At 41.7% G+C, this 25,556-nt stretch overlaps 1 protein-coding gene across 1 annotated transcript in view; it reads left to right on the forward strand.

The window, feature by feature from the left end:
• The first annotated feature begins 525 nt into the window (after positions 1-525).
• The window catches only part of FBLN5 (fibulin 5), a 47,589-nt gene continuing 22,558 nt past the window's right edge, over positions 526-25,556 (forward strand). The window contains exons 1-4 of the mRNA XM_005506145.3: positions 526-1,166; positions 3,313-3,367; positions 5,745-5,796; positions 6,942-7,184. Coding sequence (XP_005506202.1) covers positions 1,150-1,166; positions 3,313-3,367; positions 5,745-5,796; positions 6,942-7,184 — 367 coding nt within the window. The 5' untranslated portion in view covers positions 526-1,149. The remainder of the gene's footprint in view (positions 1,167-3,312; positions 3,368-5,744; positions 5,797-6,941; positions 7,185-25,556) is intronic.

The following is a 25,556-nucleotide window of genomic DNA, read 5'->3' on the forward strand; positions in this document are numbered from 1 at the left end:
TTACAGAGAAATGCATGATAGATTTTTATCTTTTGGGACATTTCATGTTCCTTAGGAATAAAGGGTTTCCTCATATAGGAGACTCAACAGAAATTCAAAGTATTCAATTTAATATCTATGTGTTTCATTTCAGTGTTCATCTTTGGTTCTAGCATAATCTTCACAGCATCTGATTGCTCACCTCTCACATCTCATAAATGTTCTGCTTGACCTACTGAGGCTCTGCCTGTGGCAAAGCTGCAAACCACCTGAAAAAGTACTTTATTTCCTTCCTCCTCAATCATAACTGGAGATCTGTAATATATGTATTTCCTGAGAAATATTTCATTTCACAAACCACTCCCTTAAGTGTGGGGTCAGTTTAAAAAGGGCCAGTGTTTGTAGACAAGTCATTTGTTTTCCTTTGAACATTTAATTTGTTTATTCCTGTTTTCAAATAATCCCCAAGCAATATAGTTCCTGTAGCTGTGATCATCATGAATTCAAGTTATTCACCTCCCAGAGGGTCAGACTTTTCATCAGTATGCCATTGGCACGAAGCAGCGAGTGTTGCATATTCATCATCCGAGACACCGGCTAGAGGGCCTCCAAAAAGCCTGACTTTTTTTTTTGTTCTCAGAGCAAGGAAAACAATCCCTTCCCTTCTCCAGTCCCTTGATAAGGGTTTCTGTCCAATAACGGTGCTCTCTGCTCCGAGGCACATTTAACTGTGAAGTTTGCAGCGGGAGAGGCTTTCCTTCAAGCTGTTAGTGTTTTATCCTGGCAGGCTCCTCGAGGTTGTTGTGAGGAGTCTAGCCAGTTGGTGAGCTTTGTAATCTAAACCAGCTGTCCCAGGCTGAGGCCCCCATTTGCATTGTTTAACATACTTAGAAAATGAAGTGTTCATTTTTAACATTCCTCCTCCAATTGGTTTAATGCTGAATTACAGAAGAGAACTAAGCAAAACCAGGTGCTTTCTCTGTATTCTCTCCAGTGTCTGAGGAGGTACAGACGGCTCCCGATCTTCTCCATTACTTGCTATTTCGTTCTTGGGACTATAAATGACAGAGGAACTGAAGTGCTAGCAGAGGGTAATGTTTGGAAAAACTTTCTAGTTATTCATCAGCACAGACTCTGTTTTTTTTCCACCTTTCCCCAACGGTTTTGGACATGCAAGGATTAAAAAGGTAAGTGGTATGCATGAAACTTCTTTACTTACTGAAGGGAAACCTACTTGTGGAAAAACTCTGTGGCAGGGATTCGGTATGCCAATCCACTTGCTAAAGCCATTTGCAAAGAGACGGGATCTCAGTGGTCAGAGGTGGGGAAAGACGATCTGTCTGTTATTAAAGCTGTGCTGCCTCTGACGAGTTCCTTCTTGATCTGTGCTTATATGCTGCGTTTTAGCAGCCGCGGCATCCACAGGAGTGCTGAATCGCAGCAGCAAACGATCCCACTGGCTACAGTGACTGATTTGAACTAATTAGCCACTATTGCAGAAGTTAATTGCTAGTTTAAAATATATTGCCTGCTGGGTAAGCTACTGTGACCAGCTGAATATAGTGTTGATAAGTTGTGCTGCTTGTCTGCTAATAATTCTTGAGAGGATTTGAGATCTAAAGTACCGAGCAAATTGCAGTGGTGGTTGTAGGCAGAACACATCTGAGGCAGTAAGGTCATCCCCCCACCAAGAGGAAAGAATATATCATCTCCTAACAACAGAAACTAAAGACTGTCTAGAAACATATGAGTTTTGTCTGACCAGTTTTATAGGGGATTTTGCTAGCATGCACTGCTCTGCAATAATACAGAGCGTAGCCCAGTTGCTGGGTATGTTAATGTTCAGCAATAACCTGTTGTATTTCCTTCTAGTGCTGTTCTTGCTCTGTGCAAAGTGAGTATGCAGTCTTTATACCAGTGCATGCCTTAAAATCTCTTCAAAAGGATTTGAGGAATGAATAAATGAAGTGCAAGCCTAAATGGATAACATTGTACTTTGAATGTTTTCATCCAGCTCTAAGGAAAACCCCGTGCAGAATTTGCCTTTCCTTGTCACTCTCAAGCTGCCAACATGCACGATCCGCCTCTGCAGCACTATGAACCATTTTAGGGTTTATTTTTACTATTCAGAGCTTGTGCCTGTTTCCTCATTTAAAAGAAATTTGTTCAAATGTACTGTTTGCGTGTGGTTTTGTCTGATGCATTTGTAGGTCTCGTTCAGCAGCTCAGTTTGCACTGGAAATCAGAGAGGGCTCTAAGACAGAAAGTTGGCAGCTTGCTTGGGTAGCAGAGCTAAGGCTACCTAAAATATCCCTTGCTTCCTGTACTGGTTTTGTGGGAATGTATTATATACAATTGCCATTCAGAACTAGAATCCAAAATAAGCAAGATGTGGGTCTAATTGTATTGAGAAGAAATTTTATATAAGGCAGTGGCAAAGCACTGAAATTCATAGTACATAGAAAAAAAATCCCAACAACCTTACTGTCCTTTTCTTGTTTTCTATCTGCTAGTCAATACTTGGGGTTGGGAGCTTAGTTGACCAGAATTTTTATGCTCCAGGTAAGGAGCTCCAAATACAGCCATAGAGCTCTGTTTGCAAGGGATCCTTTTATTTCAGTGGCAGTGAAGAGACCCAGTAGAACCCATTAGACGCTAATATGATACAACTGGGGAAGGCTCCACTGAAGATAGCAACTTCTAGTAGCTGATGACCTGGCACAGTGTGTGTACTTGCCGAGCAACTTATTACTCAAGGTTGAGTAAAGGAACAGAATCTGGCCCTGATAAAATGGATTAATCTCAAATGCAGTCTCCTGGGGATGAAATGCGGTTTAGCGGTTAGAGCAACTGGCTTGGATTCAGGACCTCCTGCATGACATGTCTGCAGCCCTGCCAATGCGTCGCACTGGGAGCTTAGGCAGGGCCTGTGCTCTGGTTTACCCATCTGTAAAATGTGCACAATGTGCAAGAAAAACTTCTGTATTCTCAAAAGAAAGGTGTCAGAGAGGGGCAAAATTCTTTATTGAATATTGCATACTTGTTCATTAAGCAGCTGCTGCATGGGTTGTCATAAAAAATAGGTCAGGAAATAGACGTGCAAGACTGATTCTGATCCCAGTTGCGCAAAACCATAGTAAAATTAGTGACTCTGAGATATTAATCTGGCCCACAGTTGTTCTCCTCCTTCTCCAGAGGCCAAACTCATGTTAGCAAAACTCTGTGGGATACACTGAAGAGCCACTAGAAACTAACTTATCCATGTGTATTTAATTCTATACAATGAGCCTAGATATCAGAAGGTTTTCAGCTAATTTTCTGTGCACATTACAGGATACTGACCGCTTTCACACTGGCCGTCTGCCTTTCAAGCCCTGGAAAAGCACAGGTGAGAGGTGCACACAGAGATCTCTGTACTGGTTTGTACTGAAGGGCTATATGGCATGAGATGTGACTGGCTAGCAGGTGCAGAGGAAGCTCTGTGGTCTGGGGTTTACATGAAGAGGAAGCAGCGTGGTCTAAGGGTTTAGAGGGGAGAAATGGGAGCCAGCAGGATTCTGGAGCTGGACATGGACTGAGCTCATTGACTCATCCTTGCTAGCTCAGCAAAACATCCCTGTTGAAACCTGGACCTTGCTGAATACCTGATGCTGCCTCTGAATGAACACTTCTGGAAAAGGAAATAAGAAAAGCCACCCCATGAGAGTAGGGGCAGCTCAGTTCTGTGGTGGGGAACATCCATGCTTGGAAAACTTATTCATATAAATAGGCATTTTCTGTCTATAGCAGGAACTTGCCATAAGACTGTTTAATTTTAGACTGCATGACTGTATCCTAGTTTTCGTTTTAATTTATGCCTGAAGCCATTTTTTGTTCAAGAGGCAGGACTCTTGAGGGTGGATGGAATTAAAGCAGTCCAGTTATTGAAATAGCAGAAGCATTAGTTCTTTGTGTTCTTGGGCTCCAAGTGGACATTAAATTAGGAAAAACAGTTCCCAGAGGCATGTTAAGTTCAGATTCCTAGTTGATAATCCAGATATACTCAGTGTCCAGAGCCGTGTTTCTAAATACCTTTGCCAATAGTTTCTGAAATGTGGTCGTTTTTTTTCTATTACATTGAAAATTTCCTACACATGGAATGCTTATTGATATTTTTGTGAACATTGGATCTGTATGGGAAATGCTTTTCATGCTCCTGGAGAATTTTTGAGATCTCTTTTAGGGTTTATTTTTATCATTTAAAAAATATTGTTTCCATTGTGATTTTTATAAAAACATCTTGTACTGTAAATTGATTTTTGAAGTCTAAGCAAAAAGCAACCTGAAAGCAAAATGATAGCAATAAATTATTTCTGAAGACGTTGAAACTGGTCATTTCTACAATAATGGAATCTTTTCTAGAATAAAGCGCTATAAAGTTGTTGAAGCCTGTTCTACAGTAGTTTCAGTGCTTCTGAATCATTGTTTACTGTCCAAAAGAAAAGAATTTTGTTTAAAACTATCTTAACTTTTCCTGCTAACCTAAGTGTACTGTATACGCCATAGCACAGAAAGCGGGACAAAAGACAGACTGCATACATTCTTTAAAACATGAGGCTGATTATACATTCTCCCATCAGACTATCTTGGCTTTCCACAACGTGATACCAAAACATCTCAGAATGCCAAAATAAATGAAGGCAAAATTCCTTTGTAGTTGTTTGACACTTTTAGAGCGGTTTTGTGTATCCACATGTGCAAGTGGCAGGTGCAGTCTGAATAGTGCCATGTGTTTAACTTGATGCAATGCCCTGCTTCCACTGACATCCACCCCACCCCTTGTCTCCCACATAGAAGTTACTGCTTTTCCAAACATTAATCAAGTACTTTACTCTTCCACTGATTCCTTCCACAAAGTCCAAAAATAAGTGTCTTTATCACCTAACAGCTACAAAAAGGGAAGGATCTTGAACATACTCCATCCCTCTGCCTTCTGATTACTTCAGTGCTTCCTGTTTTCTGGATATCTCTACATTCCATAGTATAACCCATTTACTGGCAGGACACTGTGCCTGTGCCAACCACTTGGCCTATATCTAAATAGCTGGAGGCCCAGTCAAAAACCAGGGAGAGCATGGAATCACTTTAATGAACTTTGACCCATTCATCACCAGGACTCTCACTAGTTTAGAAATGCTAAGGATCACTTATGAGGTGCTGAAGGCTCAAGGTTGCAGCGCTGATAATGTGTCATGTAAAAATTTATCCTCTAGAAATCAAAAGGTTTGGTGTAAAAGCCTTACTTTTTTATTAAGCTTGTTATGTTTCAGCTGTGGTTTCAGTTCAGTCAGACGGCTAACATGTCAAGACATGTGTACTGAATGGTCTATATGTCGAGTTTCAGAGCCTGTCAGAGAAGCTACTTAGTACCTTTTAAATGAACTCCCTTGTTCTGACAAAAAACAGACCCCAAAACAGAAAAATATGACTTCTGTGTCAACAACTGGTGTGGAGCCCATCACACATCATGAGTTGGTTACCCCCAGGGAGACAAACAGCCTGACACTGTCACCACTTGATGGAACAACCTGCTGAGGGAAGGGGCTGTCAAATGGACTGAGGCCTCAGGTTCAGGCCTTGCTGACTGTCCTTTGGGGTAGGGACTTTATTTTGGTGTACTGTAGAGTGCTGAACAACTGTGATAAAATAAATAATCCAGATGAGTGTTTGACTCTGCAACCCTCTTCTTTCACAGTCACTGAGTGTCCTTTGTTTTCTCATTTTAGCAACAATGCACTAATGGATTTGACCTGGACCGTGCCTCTGGGCAGTGCATAGGTAGGACTTTAACTAAATCACTACACTGGGGTTCAGAAATCCTGACTTTATTGAGTTAACATTGTGCTGCTGTTAGTATGTTTTAGTCAAAAAATTCTTGCTGTGTGACAAAAATGTGTGTTTGTGTATATGTATATATATGTGTGTCTACTTACATAGCACAAGTGTCTACCAATCTTTGATGTTGTAGAGATACTAATTGGCTGTCAGTGCTTCTCAAATAGCTGTGATGCATCGAGATGAGTTTAGGAGCTCAGTCTAGCTGCCAAGTGACAAGGGTGTTTATCTTCCTTCTCTTTCTCCTCCAGACTATTTACTGTCTTTATTGGCAGCCTCCACCTGGCGGCTCAGATAACGTCTGCCACTGCTCAGCCTCGGTACTCCAAGTGAATTGTTGAGGCAATACAGGGAAACACACACTTTGTCCTATAGCATCCTTTTATCAATGGCATTCAGTCTTCAGGGCAGCAGCTCCTGCATGCATTAAAGACACAGAAATGGCAAGGCAAAAACCAGCCACAGATTGCTTGCCCTGCCAGAGCAACCTACTGCTTTTGTGTTCCGAGAACCATATGAATGCTCAGTTTGGCTAAACCATCTGTATCTTTCTAAATTTAATTCAGCAATGATCTCAATCAGAGCAAGAAAGAGGCCCGAACCACATCCCCAGATCTGAATATCCCAAACTTTTTCTGTGGGAGGGAGCTCAGGAGTTCCAAATCAGGATCCAAGTTTCACAGCTGGGCAAACCAAACCACCAGTGTTTGAAATCCTGATCTGCATGTTGTGGTTTGGACAGACCCTCTAGCAGGAATAGGATGTAGCATGCTGTAGCCACATATAAGTCAGTGTTTAAACTGAACATTTATAGAATAGCAAAGCAGGCTTTCCCTCCTCCCTCTACCCTCTAATAGTGAAGTAAAACAAGTAGAACACAGGATATGTTGAATATATACAATATTTCCTGTTTTATTATGATCTAACTTCAAAGTGAGGCTCCACAAGGAAGGATTAGCTTTTACTTTCAAAGAGAATATAAAATTTTTAGCTAAGTCTTGAGAAAAACATGTTAATTATTTTTTGATAGATCCCATTAAGAAGCAATTGCTCATTTAACTTACATAACTTTTGCTATTTCCTTGCAGATATTGATGAATGCCGGACTATTCCTGAGGCCTGCAGAGGAGATATGGTGTGTGTCAACCAGAATGGTGGCTATTTATGTGTACCCCGAACAAACCCAGTGTATCGGTCACCATACCTGAATCCTTACTCAAATATTTATCCACCGGTCCCAGCACCAGGCCCTGTTCCTAACTACCCAACTGTTACAAGACCTCTGATCTGTCGATTTGGTTACCAGTTGGATGAAAACAATCAGTGTGCTGGTAAGCAGTAGAAATGTTTATTATATATTTTTATTTATCGTAAAGCTTGTCCAACATTGCAGAAACAATTGTCTTGCAATTATCCTTTAGTTATTATATAATTCAAGCCCCGTCTTTTGAAGTTCAGTTACTTTTTAAAAGGATGTGAGCTCTACATTTCATATAGTCAAGCTAAGATATGATTTAGTCATTTTATTTAATCAGGAAATCCACTTTTATGAGATAAGTAATGTTTTAATGAGATTAACAATCATCTGATGGCAGGTGACTTATCAGTGCATCAAAGGCATACCTTTTATGCTTATGACTCTGTCCTCGAGAGAGAAGACAGATGGCCCTCCATTGGAACCATGAGATGGGGACTGAGGAAACTCTGATTCAGTTCTTGGCAGTATGTGACCTCATTCAGATTTCTGGACCTTGGTCTTCCTCCTGTAAATGGTATAAATAAGAGTTGTTTCCTCCCATGCTTTGTGTTCTTCACTTAGACTGTGAGCCTTTTGGAGCACATAGCTGCTTATCTACAGGGTGGTACACAACTGTTAGCACTACCATCGCATTAATGACTATAGACGTCAGCTGAGACTGGAACTCCCTTGTTCGAGGCACTGCGCAAACACATGGGTAAAGAATCGCTGCCCCAGTAGTTTTGGCATTGTCTTAGGACCTTGATATTCCCCAGTCTCCGACACAAGAAGCAATCCTAGAAAAATTTATGTTGATAGTTTTCCTGCTTTTGCATGTTTTGCTGAATTCTGATCCACTTCATTTTATAGTGTATTTTAAATTGGATATAAGCTGCTCCTGTGTTGCTCAAATTTAAGGGACATTTAGATTATATCCCTTTGGTTTACTTACTTTTGATAATGTCATGCTATGAAGGAATGGAGAGAAAATTTCTGAACCAAATTAAATTCCACTGGCCAAAATATGTATTTTGATGCCAAACTTGGAATTAAGAGATCAGGATCAAATTGATGATTGGCGGCTGCTCAGGGTAAAAGCTGAAGATGTAGCCCACAGGTCTACCAGGAAGTTAATCTATAACCACTACTTATTTCTGTATCTCAGTTATCCTAATGATAAAGTGACTTTAAATCTGTTATTATATGTAGCTAATAGAAGGCTTTTACCAAAATCTTTTTTGAACTAGGATTGGTCTTTGACAAGGAAAAGAGCCCAAACCGCAGAAGATGTGAGCTTTCAATAGAGAATTTTGCCTGTCTTTACACTAAGGAACTGCATTTAACTCAGAATATTTCTTTTTGAATGCTGCTGCAGAACAACACAAGAGCTAAAAGTGATTTGTTTTTTGGGCTGATTCTGCCCTATTGTCTGAAATTTCTGGCAGGACTTGGTTTCAGATGATGTACTTTGTTTGCTTCTCTAGTGAGGAAACCAGGATGCTTCATGGGAACTGTGAGTCTAGATTTAAATTCAGCTACTTTGGGACACATTTTTCTGTATTTGAATCATTGACTTTGTTACGTTCCAAGGTGGGAAAAATGTCTTTTCTAAACACCACTTGTAGTAATACCTACTGGAAAATTTTAAAAAAACTTTTTCTTTTTTTCTTTTTTTTTTTTTTTAATGAGGAGTTTTGAAATCTTGGGATAACTGATGAATTTGCTGTAAAAATAAGTACATATGCTATCCAATCCTTTGAAAACTGCAACTAGTCCTCATCTTAGAAAACTGACCAACCTCAGTTATTTTATCTACTGATTTGTAGATTTCCAGGAGTGTTTTCATTTTGATAACTTTCATGTGGGTGACTCAGGAAATGGGGCAGTTAATGGAAAAGAGGTGCTGAAATCAAAGGGGAAATGAAGCCCCCGTATTTTACTGCGTCTGGCCTGCTGAAATGGAGAAATAAACTTAACAGGAACAGACGGATTTTGAAAACGTTTGCAGTGGACCTTCCAGCCTCCAAAGGGCATATAAGTTCCTATCCATGCTGGCAGAGTTGTGAGGACTAATGCTTTGTTCAGTCAGGGCTGTTCACTTTTATCACTTTAACTTTCAAATGAGGAAATTTAATTGTGAGGAAAAGTTTGGTGAATAGAGACATTAACACGAATAGATGGGAAAAGACAGACTGCCATTGGAGTACCACAGTTAGCTGGGAGCAGTTTTTGGAAGTCGACATCAGGTTTGAATTTAGGCAGATGATGGATCATATTTGTTAAAGGATCATATGTGTTAAAGGAAGAAAAACAAAACTTAAAGAAAACAAAGCCTGTCAGAGTGAAGGGGTCTTTGCTGGGGTTAGGTTTCATTTTTCTTTTAGTGGAATCCTCTGGAGACATTAACTATCATGATGCAGTATTTATTTTTGGATCTGCGTGCCCTAGAATGTGAAGTGTGGACACCAAGGGAGGCGGTACAAATGCACGTCTCACTGCAGTGGTGGTAGAAAGGCCTAATCCCCTGTTTCCAGGACTTCTGGTGTAGTTAACAAGGTGATGCGCAGTTTCGTGTTTGAAGTCCTTGGAGACAAGACATCAGGGAACCTTGATAGGTCCTCAGGAGTGACCAAAATTTTCCTCCAGTCATTCAAGAAAGTCTGGATCACATGAATCATGGCCTCATCCTATAATAAGCTAATTATAAACATTGCTCCTGTTAATGGTATTTCAGTTGCTCTGTGCTTCACTGCTTGTCAGCATTCAGCATGCTCTTAGGTTACGAAGCACTACATGGGTTAATTTTGTGGTGGAACGGTTGAAAAGAGTAAACTGGAAGCTATGTTGCCCAGTAGCTAAGCCACTATATAACTTACAGGTTTGTTATGTTGGTGTTCTGGAACCACCTTCCAGCACCTTCTTTCCAAATAAAATTACTCACAGGTATTTCCATTAAAGATGATGAGGCTTTTTGCTATTGACTGCAGGGGAACCAGAGCTATTCTGATGCCAATGTTTCTGAGAAATTTCCAGTTTTTAAAAGAGTAGACATTTCTGTCTGGTCAGGTATGGGGTTACAGGTCTGGGCCACATTTTCTATTGCTAGGCCAACAGAAATCTTTACTTTTTGAATTCCAGGCAAAACAGCTTATTAAACACAGGAACCTTCCCTGGGAGATCTGCAGCCTCAGGTTTGAAGCACTGAGAATGTTCAAGAGACTTCCAAAGTGAAACAGCATAAAAATTTGATCTGAAAGCTGTATAAGATTTAACAAGCTCTTTTTTTTTTATTTTTTAATTTTTTTTTTCTTTTTATTTTTTTAATCCCCCCTACTTGCTAGAGCTGACAAAAATGTAGGAAGGATGTGAGAGGGTCACTCTGTCCCAGCCTGGCACCTGCCCTGCTTGCCAAGGCTCTATGTTCCTTGGCTCTCAGGGAAACGTGCACCCCATCTGTTTCAAAGAACGTTCCCCCTCATGGGGCTCATATATTCCAACAAAGCAAAAAAAAAAAAAAAAAGAAAAAAAAAAATTAAAAATTCTTCTCCCTGTCAAGCTTTTTTTTCTCTCCTGGCCTGGATAGTCATAGACAGGGGTTGCCTGTCCATGTTCCTTCCCCATCCTGTTCACCACTCAGTCCTAACTGGACACTGTTATCTCCAGATCTCATCCTTTGTGAAAACAAAACCTTTCCTGGCACAAGTGCCTCTCAGAGACAACTGTCAGTGACCACTTTGCCCACTCCAGTGTCCTCTCTGTGGTGCTGAAGTAGCTGTAGCCATTTGTGTCAACAGGCAGAGAAATATTTTAATGACAATTACTTTTTAAATCCTCTACGGGTTTGATTCCTGATACGTTGTATTTTTACCCCTGGAGTTGCTGAATGCTTTCTGTCTTGTATATATAAATGTATCGTGTTTTCAACAGCATGAAGTCTGTGTAAACTCATTCCAAAGCAGGTTGGAAATGATTTATAACCACAATTAATGTTGGAATAAAAGACCACATACAGGAAAAAGCAAAGAACATCTAGTGCAAGAGCGCTGCTTGAGCTGTTTGTCTTCTAATGCTACTTCTCCATAAATACAGAATGGTTAGTCATAATAATGACTTTTTGTTCAAGGAACTTGGTCTAGTAACTGTTGGCAAGACTAAACTGGAGTGAGGGCCCACGTTCTTGCATTATACATTCATAAGCTGAGAGCTCTTTCCAATTTCCCTTCACTCCACCTTGCTGTTTCCTGATTTACAATGATCTTTAAAACATGCCTCAAACACAGATCCTTCTGGGCATTGTGGAGAGAACTGTAATGGGTGGGCTCTTATTTTTGCTTTCTCTCCCACTAGTGCATATGTACAATGTGAGGAGACAATGAGGGTAGGGAGGCATTTAAGAGGATTGAATGGAGGGATCAGATGCCAAAGACAGAGAAATAGATTTTAGGAAAGCTATAAGCATAATGCAAAATGAGCATGCCCTAGAGACAGAAAGAAGGGAGGAGGCCAGAAAAGTTAATAAATGTTTTGGGTTGACTCTGGCTGGACACCAGGTGCCCAACAAAGCCTCTCTATCACTCCCCTCCTCAGCTGCACAGAGGAGAGAAAATATAATGAAAGGTTTGTGGGTCAAGATAAGGACAGGAAGAGATCCCTAACCAACTACTGTCAGGGCCAAACCAGACTTGACCTGGGAAAATTGGCTTAATTTATTGCCAATCAAGTCAGAATCAGGTAATGAGAAATAACATCAAATCTTAAACAACCTTCCCCCACGACCTGTCTGCTTCCCAGGCTCAGCTTCACTCCTGATTTCTCTACCTCCTTCCCCACAGCAGTGCAGGGGGATGGGAAATGGGGGTTGTGGTCAGTTCACCACACGTTGTCTCTGCCGCTCCTTCCTCCTCATGGGGAGGACTTCTCACATTCTCCCCCTGCTCCAGCGTGGGTCCCTCCCACAGGGAACAGTCCTCCATGAACTTCTCCAATGTGGGTCCTTCCTATGCACTGCAGTTCTTCATTAACTGCTCCAGTGCAGGTGCCTCTCACGAGATGCAGTCCTTCAGGAACAGACTGCTGCAGCCTGGGTCCCCATGGGGTCACAAGTCCTGCCAGCAAACCTGCTCCAGCCTGGGCTCCTTTCCATGGGGACACAGGTCCTGCCAGGAGCCTGCTCCAGTGTGGGCTTCCCACAGGGTTACAGATTCCTTTGGGTATCCACCTGCTCTGGGACAGGGTCCTCCCTGGGCTGCAGGTGGATCTGTGTTCCACCTTGGACCACCACGGGCTGCAGGGTCACAGCCGGCCTCACCATGGGCTGCACCACGGGGCTGCAGCGGACTCTGCTCTGGCTCCTGGAGCACCTCCTGCCCTTCTTTCTTCACTGACCTTGGTGTCTGCAGAGTTGTTTCTCTCACATACCACTCCTCTCTCTACTGCTGTTTTCACAGTATTTTCCCCCTTCTTAAATAAGGTATCACAGAAGCATGATCAGCACCACTGATGGGCTCAGCCTTAGCCAGCAGTGGGTCCATCTTGGAGCCGGCTGGCACTGGCTTTATCGGACATGGGGGAAGCTTCTAGCAGCTTCTCACAGAAGACACCCCTGTAGCCTTCCTGCTACCAAAACCTTGCCATGCAAACCCAATGCACTGGTAATAACAATGAAAAAAGGCATCATCTTTATTTTTTAAACAAAAGCTAAAAGGAAGAAGCACAAAACCAGAGTGAAATGGAAAGATACTCTTTTCAAGCATAAGAGAGAATTATTCTTCAAGGTCTCATCTGTGGCATGGTCATTGCTTCACCTTTCCTCATTTCTCAAAGTCTGCCAGGTCCTCCCACATTCCCCACCTACAGGTCCCCAGTCCTACATTTGTTGAGTGAAACTCCTTCCTTCAGAGCATTACCTTTGCACAGATGGGTTTTAGATCATTATCATTTATATTGCAAGCATACCTAAAACCCACATCCAAGCCTGCAACCATACTGACCTGCCCTGTGCACAATCTCATTAAGACAAGCCTATGCCTAGATGAGTTTTCAAGCAAAATAAAGGAACCAGATGTGCATGTCTGGGGAGAGGGGAGGGAAATGAAGACATAGGGAACTGGAAGGAGGTGTCCATGTTTTGCCCATAGCTGTGCTGGGGATAGAGCCCAGAATTCCTTATCCAATAGCTCAGCCCCTAAGCCAGGCTGCCTCCTAATAGTGCCTTTTCTAGTGGCCTTTTAGGGCATATAGAAACAGGGGGAAGAAAAGGAAGGAAAGGCAGCAAGGAGATTATGCCCTGGAAGGTGTTGCGTAAAGGAAAAACAAAATGAATCCACTGCTGCCATTGCCTTTTTTAACCCTGTTTGGTTCAGCTCTGTGTCTTTTCCTTTTCTTCTTCGTCTGTGAGATGATCTCTTTTGCTACTCCAGAGGGCCAGTTCCTGAAAGCTATTCATGGTCCCTGTTAGAGCAGCACTGCTATAATGTCCCAATTAACTAGGGGGTTAAAAAAAAATTAAAAATGCATGAGAATAGGTTCTGCAAGAGCTTGAGGGTAGGCTCCTAAAAAGAGATGTAGTTGATGACAATTCCTGATTAAATTAAGGGCCATGATGTGTAGCCTTTATTTATAAGAAGGTTTTTCTGCCAGGTTTTATACGGGGAAATATAAATTTGTATCTCATGATGCCTTAGCAACAGAAAAGTTGCCTCTGAAGCACCACAAGAAGAATCTATAATTGGTGGCTGAGGCTTGGGTTGGAGGATTTTGCATTCAGTTCCTGACTTTGCCAAAGATAAACGTGCTGGGCTTTTGGGGGTTTCAGGTCATTCTGTGCAAACTGAAAAAATAATTCATTTTCAGGATTGTACCAAGGATAATTTCACAAGTAGATAATAAGTGATGAGATAACTCCCTGACAAGTAGCATGTAAAAATATGTAAACAGGAGGAAAAAGGCCCAGTTTAAATATTCTACAACAGTGAAGCTCCAAGTGAGACATGTGGAATGAACTTACTTTCCTAGTACACTAAACTGGCTGGAAATCACTGGGCAATTTTGTCTATGTTTCTGCATAGATCAGAGGAGAGGAGAAGTCCCAAAACTTTATCAGTACCTCCCATTTACTTCAAAAATACTTGTGCTAAAAAAGCTTTCAGTGGTTATTTGATCCTGGATTTTTCAGTCACCATCTACTTCATAGAACATACTGAGTTGAAAGGGACCCACGAGCATCATGAAGTCCAGCTCATGTCTCATGCTGTTCTCTCTTTGTGTTTTAGCACAATTCAAGATGGTTAACCCTTGGTTGTCTAATGTAATGAGACTAGACAAAACAGGTAAAATAAAGAAATGGAAAATACAAACTACATACATTAAGACAGAAAACCATATTCCAAGGGACTAATGGAAGAAAGATCACTAACACCAGAGAGTACAGACATACTTGACATAGCCCTCTCCCATTGGACAAACCCACATTGTACAGCTCCAGACAAATGTAACTAGAATTCTTCTGGGTCCAGCTTCAGTGCTTCTGATCTGATGGCCTGATCTATTCACAATCCAAACAATCTTCATAAAAATCACAGGTTGACCATAAAATATTAATGGGTGAAAAGGTACATCTGAAAACACTCAGAGCTCCTTCCTCCCTCAGGAAAGCATTGCACCAGCACGGAGGATGGGCCGGGGCTGAGGAAAGACAAGATTCAGCTGGTTCCTACAGTGTGGTCCATCCAATAGGGTCATTCCTACAGAAATTTGACTGTCAATAAATGTATCCTCCAGCAGCAGAATTTAACAGGGAGAATGAGAGTGGAAATGCTACTTTTCACTGAAGTTAATCAATTTGTGGTGGAGGAGTTTGCTTGATAGAAAAGGTTGCTGTATGTATAGGTCTGTAGCAGGGTAAATTGAGCCTTCTGTGGCTTGGATCATTCCTTCTTTCATTCCTTGCTAAGTGTCGTGTGGAAGGAGTACAGTCTGGTGGTTAAAGCACAGGCAATTGCTTCGTTTATTTGTGAAACTTCTGCTACTCACAAAGAAATGAGTAAAATTGAACCAAGAAATACAATATGCAAACCAGAAAGGCTGGCATGTTATTAAGAAAACTGGCATCTCTGTGTACTAGAACGAAAAATAGCAGGCTCCCGGGTACAGCAAAGTGTAATAGTAAATGCAACTCCATCATTCTGCATGTCAGTGCCTGTCAAGCATTACTGACCAACTGTATTCATGTGTGACGGTGTGAGAAGGGAAAATAAAACAAACACAGCTACAGTATATCCACAACTGACCTTGACTGAATTACAGTCATACTGGATAGCTAGCTGGATAGTCAACTGGAGACCAAAAACTCTCAGACTTCTGATTGTGGTTTCCATTCACTTTGGTGAAGATTTAGGATCTTGGAGCAAGAGTTCTTGTAGTGAATCTCTCTTGAGCCTAGACCACTGACCATAAGTAACTTATGGTCAGGGAGCCTGATACCGTATTTTCCTTCTGCCAGACTTCTGATGATACCTTGATAACGATTTCCTAGACATTGTGAGGGAAGAATAAACAGCTGGTCAGCAGATCACCTTATGATTAAAAATTGTGCCACCAGGAGCGTTTGAATTTGATTTCAGCTTTAGCTCAAGCTAAACTGATTCTGTCTGTGGAAGTGTCTTCACCTGCTTATTAGGGGTGATTAAAAGTTTTCTGATTTCTTCTGTACTGAGGCTGAGAGCCAGGAGGGAGGCACAGTGGCATATGGAGGGGTACAGCTGAATGAAAATGTGACACGTTACAAAATATAACTGGTTTGTGTGCAGGGAAGGGGCATAAGCACAGAAGGGACAATATCCATGTCTTGTTAGATGTGCAGGCCACAGTCCAGACAACAGGAAGGTTAAAATCTCTCTAGACAGTGACCTCTCTGTTTCATGATGTGTTTCACTTTTCCCTCTTTCTTGGAATTGTACGATACTTTGGTATGAAAGGTGGCAAGAACCCAGGAATCCCATCTCCCTTGTGCTTTGTAGACTGTAGGGAGAAGGCGGATGTAAGGGAAAGAGGTTTAACTGATACTCTGGGTTTTGGTTGGTTTAATGGCCTCAGTTAAGCTTGGTCTCTGAATTGGGGTTATTGGTCACTGGGATCTGAGCCAGATAATACATAGACTTCAGTTGTCACCAAGAGCTAGTTGGCAGGAGGTTACATCTGACTCACTTCAGAGGAGCAGTAATTGTGCCCAGCCTGCCATATCCTCAGGCATGTGCTAGCCAGGGCAGGCCTCTCACCCCTGCTGTTAATCTCTCAATGATTCCTTAGTCTCACTGCTAACAGCGGTTTGATACATGGGGCTTTGTGGCCGCCTTGCCTTTATTATGTCTTACTTCCAGGGATTTCAGCAGTGCCAGATCAGTTAAAGCCACTATGTACCGATTAGCTCTGTCTGCTCTGGAGCAGATTTTGTGAGCTTTCCTTTCTGGGATAGCTGTCAATGCAAGGCAGTCCCGCCAACTAGACATTTACAGGCCTTAAAAGAAAATTAAGACACTTAACAGTGCTGGAGTAGTGACAGACTTCATGAGTACCCTTCCCCAGTCCATTGACTCTGTGGCTTGTTCTGCTCTCATTTTCCCATGGGTGTCTGTTGTGACTGCGGATGACAGTCCATGCCTAGTTTTCCCTGGACCCTCATGGACTTTGACTGCATGAGTGATGACTTCTCTACCTCCCTGTGGCATCATGTGCAGAGCCCAATATGTGATAGTGTCTCTCCATACCTGGAATGCTTATTTATTTTCAGTGACCTTCATAGCACCAGCACTCTGCTCAGGCCCCTGTCAATTTTTGCATATATTTGCAGCACCCAGAGTGCCTAGAGATGACAGTATTCTCAATGACTTCAAAGTCACCATTTTTCTTGGCCTCTCCCTTATATTTTTTGGGTCAGCTTTGTTTCTTTTTTCTTGGTTCCAGCCTGAAATTGGCCATGGTTATATGTCACAATCAAGATGTTAAGCCAAAATATATAGAAAATATGCATTGGCTCCTTTGCCAATATAAATCAGCCAGATGGAGTGTATGTTTTGCCAGACTCTATAGGCAGAGGTAGTGTTCTGGCATTGCTCCTTTGTCTTGTCCCTAAGACACCAGACCCATGGCAGAGCTGCCACGCAGAAACAGAAGAGTTGCCTGATGTTGTGTAGAGTTTAACATGCTCTGACCCCTTCATCTGCAAATTGGCTGCCTTCTCATTTTAGTACTTCAATGAGATGAGCAAATTTTTCAAGGAAAAGAAAATTACAAAAAAAAATGAATGGGAGTTACACATCACCAGCCCAGTTCAAGGGAGTAGTTTCAGCATTCTGCCTCTTGGCTGGGACATGCTGCCCATTGGGGATGACAAGATGTGCTGAAGTCCACCTTCAGTTTTAATACCAGCAAAACCCTCTTGGCTCTTAGTTCTTTTCAACCATAACTATGATTGCAGGTGCCCTGTGGTATAAGGCTTTGCTGCAGTGTAAAGAGAAGGACAGTCTAGATGACAGGGCAGTATTGTAGGTGACAGGACAGTTGCAATGAAGGCCCGGGTTCTCAAAGCTTGGGTAGGTCCCTTGGTCCCACTGACCTTCTTCCAGAGTCTGAATGAACCCACGATCTACTGCTTGGTCTGACACTATCTGTGTTGTTTAATTTGGGTTTATTTTTCCACGAAAAGAAATAATTTTAATGTCTGCTTTGTTCATATATATATATATATATATATATATATATATAATTATTATTATTTTGTGTGTGTGTGAAGTAAAATTCTTGTTTTCCAGCCATCCCCCTGAGTAAATGAAGCATTAGCTGGTGAGCCAGTAAACTGCTGCTTGAGTCAAAGACATTAACTGGTTTTGTGGTACAAGCCAAACATACCTGTAGGTTGGGAAGATTGCACAAACAGTAATACACAAAAGTTTAGAAAAGCTACAGTTGTGGTCAGGAAATTAAGGGACTGGAAACCCAACAGTAGATGAAAAGATAACCTAACACATGGCCATCTAATGGAAGATGAACAGTAGAAGGCAGTGATGTCAAGAGCAGTGTAGCATGGGGCAGTTTCTGGCACTGTTGCTAAGACTTCTTATTCCAGAACAGAGAGGGAATAGTCCTGCAATATGTTCTGCTGAGAATAGATCCAACCTACTCACATTAAGTGTAAGTACTTTACTGCCAGGCAAATGTAGATAAGTTTACAGAAATCTCAGTATAGAGCAACAGTAAATTGGGAGCATTATTGAGCCTGGCTTTGATTAAAAGAATTAAGTATATTGTAAACCTTAGGGTAAGATGACAGCAGTTGGAACTGTAAAAGTGAGGGAAGCAGAAGTTGTGTATGGTGGGTGGTACAGAAGAATGATTATTCCTGAATAAGGTGTAATTTGCTGAATTTAAGGAAAATTACTATTAGACTGAACATAGTAAAGCCCTTCATGACAGTGCAGTGTATTAGGTTATACAAGAATACACTGGGTGTGTTGTAGTGGAGGAATAGTGCAAAATGTATCAGCAGAAGCATTTAAAAACTGCCTGGAACAGTTGTTAGCAAGAAAGAGTCTTGCCTAATTTGAGGGTGGGATAGATGTTATCAGGTGTCTTTAAGTTGCTGTACTTCTGAGGCCTTTTAAACATTTTCAGCTTCCAGTGTGCAGCACAAAATAAAACTGTTTGCATCACCTAACACTGCAGAGAAAACGTCATAGCATGGGGAGGAGCCTCCAGCCATTAAATAGCAGTTATTGTCACTATGGTGGAGCAACGCAAAGCTGAGATACAGCTTACACGGGCAGCCCAACAGCCCCTTTCTGGAGGAGGGATCTTGGAGCAGTGCAGACTCAGTTTGCCCGACTGGCACTTCTTACTGCTGGCACAGGAGCCAGGCCAGGAGAGGAGATGTGGTCCCAAAGCTGCAGCACGCTGCTAATTCCCTGCTCTCGGAACCACGCTGTGAAATCCAAACCAGGCATAGGCTGGAGCAGCCTTGGATCATGCTCACAAATTTCAAAGGCATACTGCAGCAATATACACAACACTTGTTGCCAGCAAATCACTAAGCACTGCATCTGAAGCTTTAATTCAGAAGCAGATTGGAATTATTTTAATTAAAAGCAAGGCTGATTTTGTGACGGAATAGCCCAGAACTGCGCGTTGACAGCAATCAGTTGGCTTAATGCGGTCATCCCAAAAAACTGTAGCATACCAGCTTTAGGAGTTCTTCACTAAATCAGTGTTATTTGAAGATACGGTTTTGTAAAACTGTTATTCAGGTAGTACATTGCGTTTTGGGACAAAATTCTCAGTGAAATCAGTGATTTGTTGTTGTGTTTGTTTGTCTGTTTGTTTACAACATGACAATTTGGATCACTGACATTTTCAAGAGGTTTAACTAGACCTATATTCCTGAGACAATATTGAAAACTTGACTGTAGATTTGAGCCCAGAGGCCTATGGCATAGGTGTATCCTACCTGGACTGGAGAATAACTCTAAATATCATTAGCAGATAACAATTTGCAGTATATCCATTAATGGCCCAGAAGGTCATATACATTCTGATGCTGATAAGGGATGTATATTGTCACAAGATGCAAAATACCATCACACTCTGCACCCCGCAAATTTCAAGCTGACATCTAGAAGCCTTGGATATGAAACCATTTCAGGAATACATGATCCATCCGTGGTTCATTCCATCTGACCTGCGGAAGGACATAAAATGCTGAATTAAGCACTGTCTGCAGCATTTGATTGGAGATGACTAGAATGACTACAAATGGCATAATGCTAATCACACGAAGGATTTGCTAGGCATGCTTCTGTGCTAGAGATTGTGCCTTCTAACATGTGCCTGTTCTATTGCATGACTGAGTATGGCTGGAGACTTTGTGGTAATAAGGAGCTAATAAAGGAAAGTAGTATGATAAAGGAAAAAATGTAATTTAACTTTTCACTAGAGCAGGACCACATGACGGAAAATTCACTGGGATGTGCCTTCTGGAGAGTAAGAGCAGGAGTCTGCTCCAGGAATAACCACAAATATTAAATGTTCCTGCTGGTTGAGAACATTGCCTTTTTTGTTTATTTATTATTTATTTATTTTTAATTACCTAAACAGAACATGGGTTTTTTCAGGCCAGAGTACTTGGAATCGAACTATTTGGCTTGGGAATGCTCAATGTGAACATGTGTCTTTCTGAGCTTTTGTGGGTACTGTAACAGTTGGTGGGACTGCCTGCAAAATTGGTCATATGAATGGCCACAGCCTTTAGCACTACTTGGCAATTTCTGAACTCTGGTGCAAAGAAGGTAGACTTACCTTGAAGCTTTGGGGACAAAATTGTCCAGATTTGTATGTGTGAGTAGGGTAGGCCTGGTTGTAGCTGTGTTTGTACAGTATCCAATTAAATAGTTCTCCCACTTCAACAGTTCATAGTAAATTAAGCAGAGATTCACAAAGCATTGCCACTGTGATGAACCACACTGATAATGAGGTTTACAACTAACTTGTATATACAAGCATTCAAAATATTTTCTCTTAGCTACCTCCAGGACAAAGTTCAGCGTGCCATGGAATCCTGTTGCCTTCACAGGCATCCCATTCTTCCAACCATACTGGATCCCTGGTGCAAGAAAGACATATGCACAATAAAGGGCACTCAGCAAAGCACCACCATGGTGGTTAAGGCGTGGGAGCACAAAACACAGAAGGAGAGGCTGAGACAAGTGTGTTTGCTCTGCCTGAAGATGAGGCTGATGAGAGGATCATATTGTTCGCTGTCTTCAGTTACCTAATGTGTGTGTAGAGAAGATGAAGGCAGCTTCATCTCAGAGGTGCACATGGACAGGAATGGGCAAAAGTTGCAATGCAGGAGATTCTTATTAGATATAGGGAGAAGCATTATCACTGTGAAGGTGGTCAAACACTGGAACAGCGGCTCATAAACTTTGTGGCTAAAGGTTGCATCCTTGGAGAAATTCAAAACTCAGCTGGAGAAGGCCCTGAGCAAGCTGACTGAACTGTTCATGCTTTGAGTGGAGGCTTGGACCAGATGACTTCCAGAGGTCAACTCCAAAGTGCATCGTGCAATGGTTCTGACACCGCCTGAAGTGCAGGAACTTGTGTCTGATACTGGTTCTAGCCTTTAATTTATCTAAGACTCCAATAAAATGGAAATTATATTCTCTTTGTCACATAGACTTTGAGATTTAGCATCGATTTGATGTAAGCATCAATTTGATGTACGCATCCATTTGATGTAAGATCTTTGGATGGAAGCTGACATATTGAAGCAGAAGCAATAATCAGAAGTGAAGGATTTTATTATCGTCTTTTCAGTGAAGTGAATCTTGAATTTTAGGGAGCGCAAATTCAGTCAAGACCATCCAGATCAACATGTCTGTTTTACACCAGGATCAGTACAGAGGAAGATTTGCCATTATCTTGGTTGATTCATTGGTGGACAGGTGGGGCCAGGGCTCCTGAAAGTGTTAGCTAACTTTTATTAGATATATCTTTGCTGCAGCTTCAGCCTCACATCTTGTCCTGCCTGGGGGTTTCACAACCACCCAGAACCTGTTGTCATCCTGCTAAAAACTGGCATTTCTTGGGAGTAAACAAAACTCAACTCTTTGCCTCTAAAGGCTCAGCACATCTGCTTTGAGGGCTTCTTATCTCAGGATTTCACAAATCTTGGAAGTTTCTGCCTTAATTTATGCATTAAAGGTAACTGAATGAGTTCAAAACAGAGAAAGGGGGAAAGAGAGAGAGAAGGGAGGAAAGAGAGAGAAAAGGGGAAAGCCCTTTAAGACAAAACACCTCTTTTTCCAGGGAGGCATGAACTGAGAGTAATGAGAGCAAGAGAATTGCCAGTAGACATCCACATCACACACTAATTGGAACGAAGGAAACCTCCCATTTCCACACAGTTTTCATTTATTCAGAAAGGTTTGCAACCCAGTTGGCTGGCGGCAATTTTTGGAACATTGCAAGCAAATATGGCTCAATCATTATAAAACAGTGAATGCCAAATCTGAGTTAAAGCCAGTTATTTGAGCTGGGATTATAGGCATTTTCCAATGATCACCACCACAGAAATAAATAAATAGATGGCTTGCTATGTATACACTCAAAGGGGAATGTTGCCCAACATGCATAGCTCTTCACTGTTAACAGTAATGAGGACACAGCTGTCTGAGACTGGAAGCCAGTATTTGCAGAGAATAATTCTCAAGGATTTTTCTTCTCCACTGGCTTTTGTCCACTACCCATACTTAGCTTACAAAAGAGCTCAAAAGTCCCTAACATTTATACAAGAATTACCTTAGCTTTGTGGCCCTTTTGAGATTGTTATGAAGCATGTTGACTTATGGACAAATCTGAAACTGAGATGAAACATGGAAAAGAACTTTCTCCCCAGATAAGCTCCCCAATACCATTAGTTCCAAGCATAACACTCTCTTCATAGTCAATCACAACAGCTCCTAAAGCAGCGGGCAAGGGTTGCTGCCATGGGCAGAGATCTGAAGCTCTGCCTTCCCAGGAAGGACTTTTAACTCCCACTACCTGCAAAGCTTGTGGCTGCACCAGGGTAGACAAGCGATATGCGTGATCATGTATAGCTGGCCAGGTCTACAGAGCCTCTCAGGCAAACTTAAGACTGCCTCGCTGTCCAGACAGAAGTTTTGCAAGCGCCATTGGTGTGGCCAGGCTCTTTTCCCTGGTTTTTATTAATTAGCTAGGTTCAGCGAATAAGGTCTTAGGTTGATGGAGGAAGACAAAGCACTGTGGTCTCCATTGTATGTGTGCTGGACTCACACAGTCTGAGTGACATGAAGCAACCTACAGATGTGCTACCTCTGGCTAGAGCCTCATCGTATGCTCAAGCCAAGCAGCTCTGAATCCAGCCCATTCTTGAATGAGACACTGGTGATGATTGCTGAAGCTTTGTGAGTGATTAGTTAGTGATTAATTTCATGTTACTATTCCAGTTCCCTATAATAGAGGTTCCTTGTTTACACACATGCATGTGGTCCTCTTTCTTCATATATATTAAAGATATGATGATATCCCATTGGAGTGACTAGAGCATCCATACTGAATTCTGTCTTGGGGTATTTACATATTGCACACCTACAATCTCTCCTGTATTTTCAGGTGTCCAATACTTCACTCCTACAGCTGCTTGCGCAACATGTTTGAGCAATGATTAAAGCTTTTGTCATATCGCATGTCAGAAGTGGCTGCATTTTAATGGAAGAAGCAACCCTTCCAATAGAAGTTTCTGTTATATCCTGCAGATGAATATTTGCATCCCTTTGTTTTTATTGCGGCTTTAAGTTCTGGATCCATTTGGATCAATTTCTTCTGCTGTATTAAAAGTAGGGCTGTTCTTTTCTTTACTAGTTATTGTGGTCTATTCACAGTCTCAGACCTCTTCAGCCTGCCAAAACACTTGGAAAAGGAGCTCTTAATGACTCAGTTAAAATGTACGGTCAAGAAGTTCACTTATTAGAGGAAATGTAAACTGACCACCAATTGGCTAAACCAGCTGGCTGGACTATTTGTGCTAGTGATTTCTCAAAGCTCTCAGGGGAGAGAAAGTGGGAATAGCAGTTCTTTTCTGTTAGTTCTCTCATGCTCTGTACCCTAACAGAAAAGTCTTTGAAAGAATTCATTGGAGGAGAAGCCAATAGGATTTCACAGACCTGTTTAAAAGCTTTATTAATAGTGCTTTAAACTCCTATATTTTTAATACATTTATTCTTACAGGGTCTTTTTAAAATACCCATAGAATTGCAGAGAAAATCTACAATTCAGCCATAGAAAATCCACTTTTTCATTGTTAATGGCTCTACTTCTGTGAAATTTTATAAGCCTTCTCTAGAGGTTTTTGCATGAGACTGTGTCATATCATGCAGCAAAGGGAGGACTCTAAGACCCTTTTGCTAGAAGTATGTTTTAATTTCTTAGTGTGCATTTCCTGGCTCTGATTACACATCTTCTTTGTTTCCATTGCAATAGTGTCACTTGCTTAGAACCTCCCAGCAGCTGGGAGTATTCTCAGTAAGTGCCCACTGGCTCCTCTCACCACCCTACCAGCAGATCTCAGTGTAGTATATGATCACACAAAATAGCTCATTTTGAGAAAGGGGTAGTACAACAGTAACGCTCCATTTATTCAGCTGAAAAACATGTTTCCTGCTGATCAAGATGAAACCACGTTGAGCAGCACCTGCTTGGTACCTTCTATGATAATTCAACAGGTTCAGTGTCATCAGTGGGATACTGACACATCTCTACCCACCTCCAGCAGGATACTTGAGTCACCTTTGTTCTGCTGTACCACAGCTACTTGGAACAGCATAAACGCAGTGGGGAAATAACTGAGATTTCCAAATCACGTGCACTGACCATGGATTTTATAAGTTGTGCATAACCCACAACAGGAAATCACGAAGCCAGACAGTACGGCTGTGCTTCAGGCCATGGAGTTTCCATGTTTAAGCAAAGCCTTTGACTGAAATCAGTAGTTTGTCTCATTTCTGATTCCAGAATTAACATGCAGACTGTGCATTTGTGCAAAAGCTCTCATGGGGCAACAGGAACAGTCCACACAACCAGGTGTAATCTTGTACCAACAGGGAGCCCTGGGAACTGGTAGGAGTGAGGAACTGTGATGGTGCAAGTGTACGAACCATTCACAGGTCTGTTCTGATCTGAAGGTGAAAGAGCTGCTGCCACTTTTGACCCTTTGCTATGCACTTATCTGCATGGCTGTCCTATAAATCTCAATCACAAAAGCAGGACTAGAACTGTGCTCGGAGAGGAAAGTCCTTTCACAGTTTAGCTGTTGTTTATCATCTTTGAGTAACGTTAGAAGTGTGCTAGCTAAGGAAAGGCTCAGATAGCTGGCAGGATATCTAGAACCTGTGACACATGTTGAGCAATTTTCATACCAGGCAGAAGGAGCAGTGCTACAGATTCATGCTTCACACTACTCAGTCTCCCCTTCCAGGCTGACCATCTATGTGAAAAAACACTTTAATTCTTGTTTAGCAATCAACCAATAACATAATGCCTATGGGATGCAGATAGAAAATGGATTCGGCAACCAACGGCCAGTCCTCAGACACTGAAATATGCAATTAAACAGGTGTTTAGGGAGTTGATCTTGGATTGTGTCCAAGCTCAGCAAGGTCAGTCATCCTTGGAAAAAAACACTGACCCCACACAGCAGCAGTTTGAATTTGGCTTCAGTCTGCAGGTTAGGAATGTGGCATTGTTATTTCTCCCCTTTTCTTATCAAATGTAATTATCTTGAGAAAAAAAAAAGTTTTGAGAAAACATGTGATTTCACAGAGTAAAAATCTACTACTGAGGAAATTATTTCTCTGTGTCCAAATAAGGAGTGGAGGAGAAGTTTGGGGAAAGTGCTCTG

This window comes from Columba livia, chromosome 5 (genome assembly GCF_036013475.1).
Source record: "Columba livia isolate bColLiv1 breed racing homer chromosome 5, bColLiv1.pat.W.v2, whole genome shotgun sequence".
NCBI lineage: Eukaryota > Metazoa > Chordata > Aves > Columbiformes > Columbidae > Columba > Columba livia.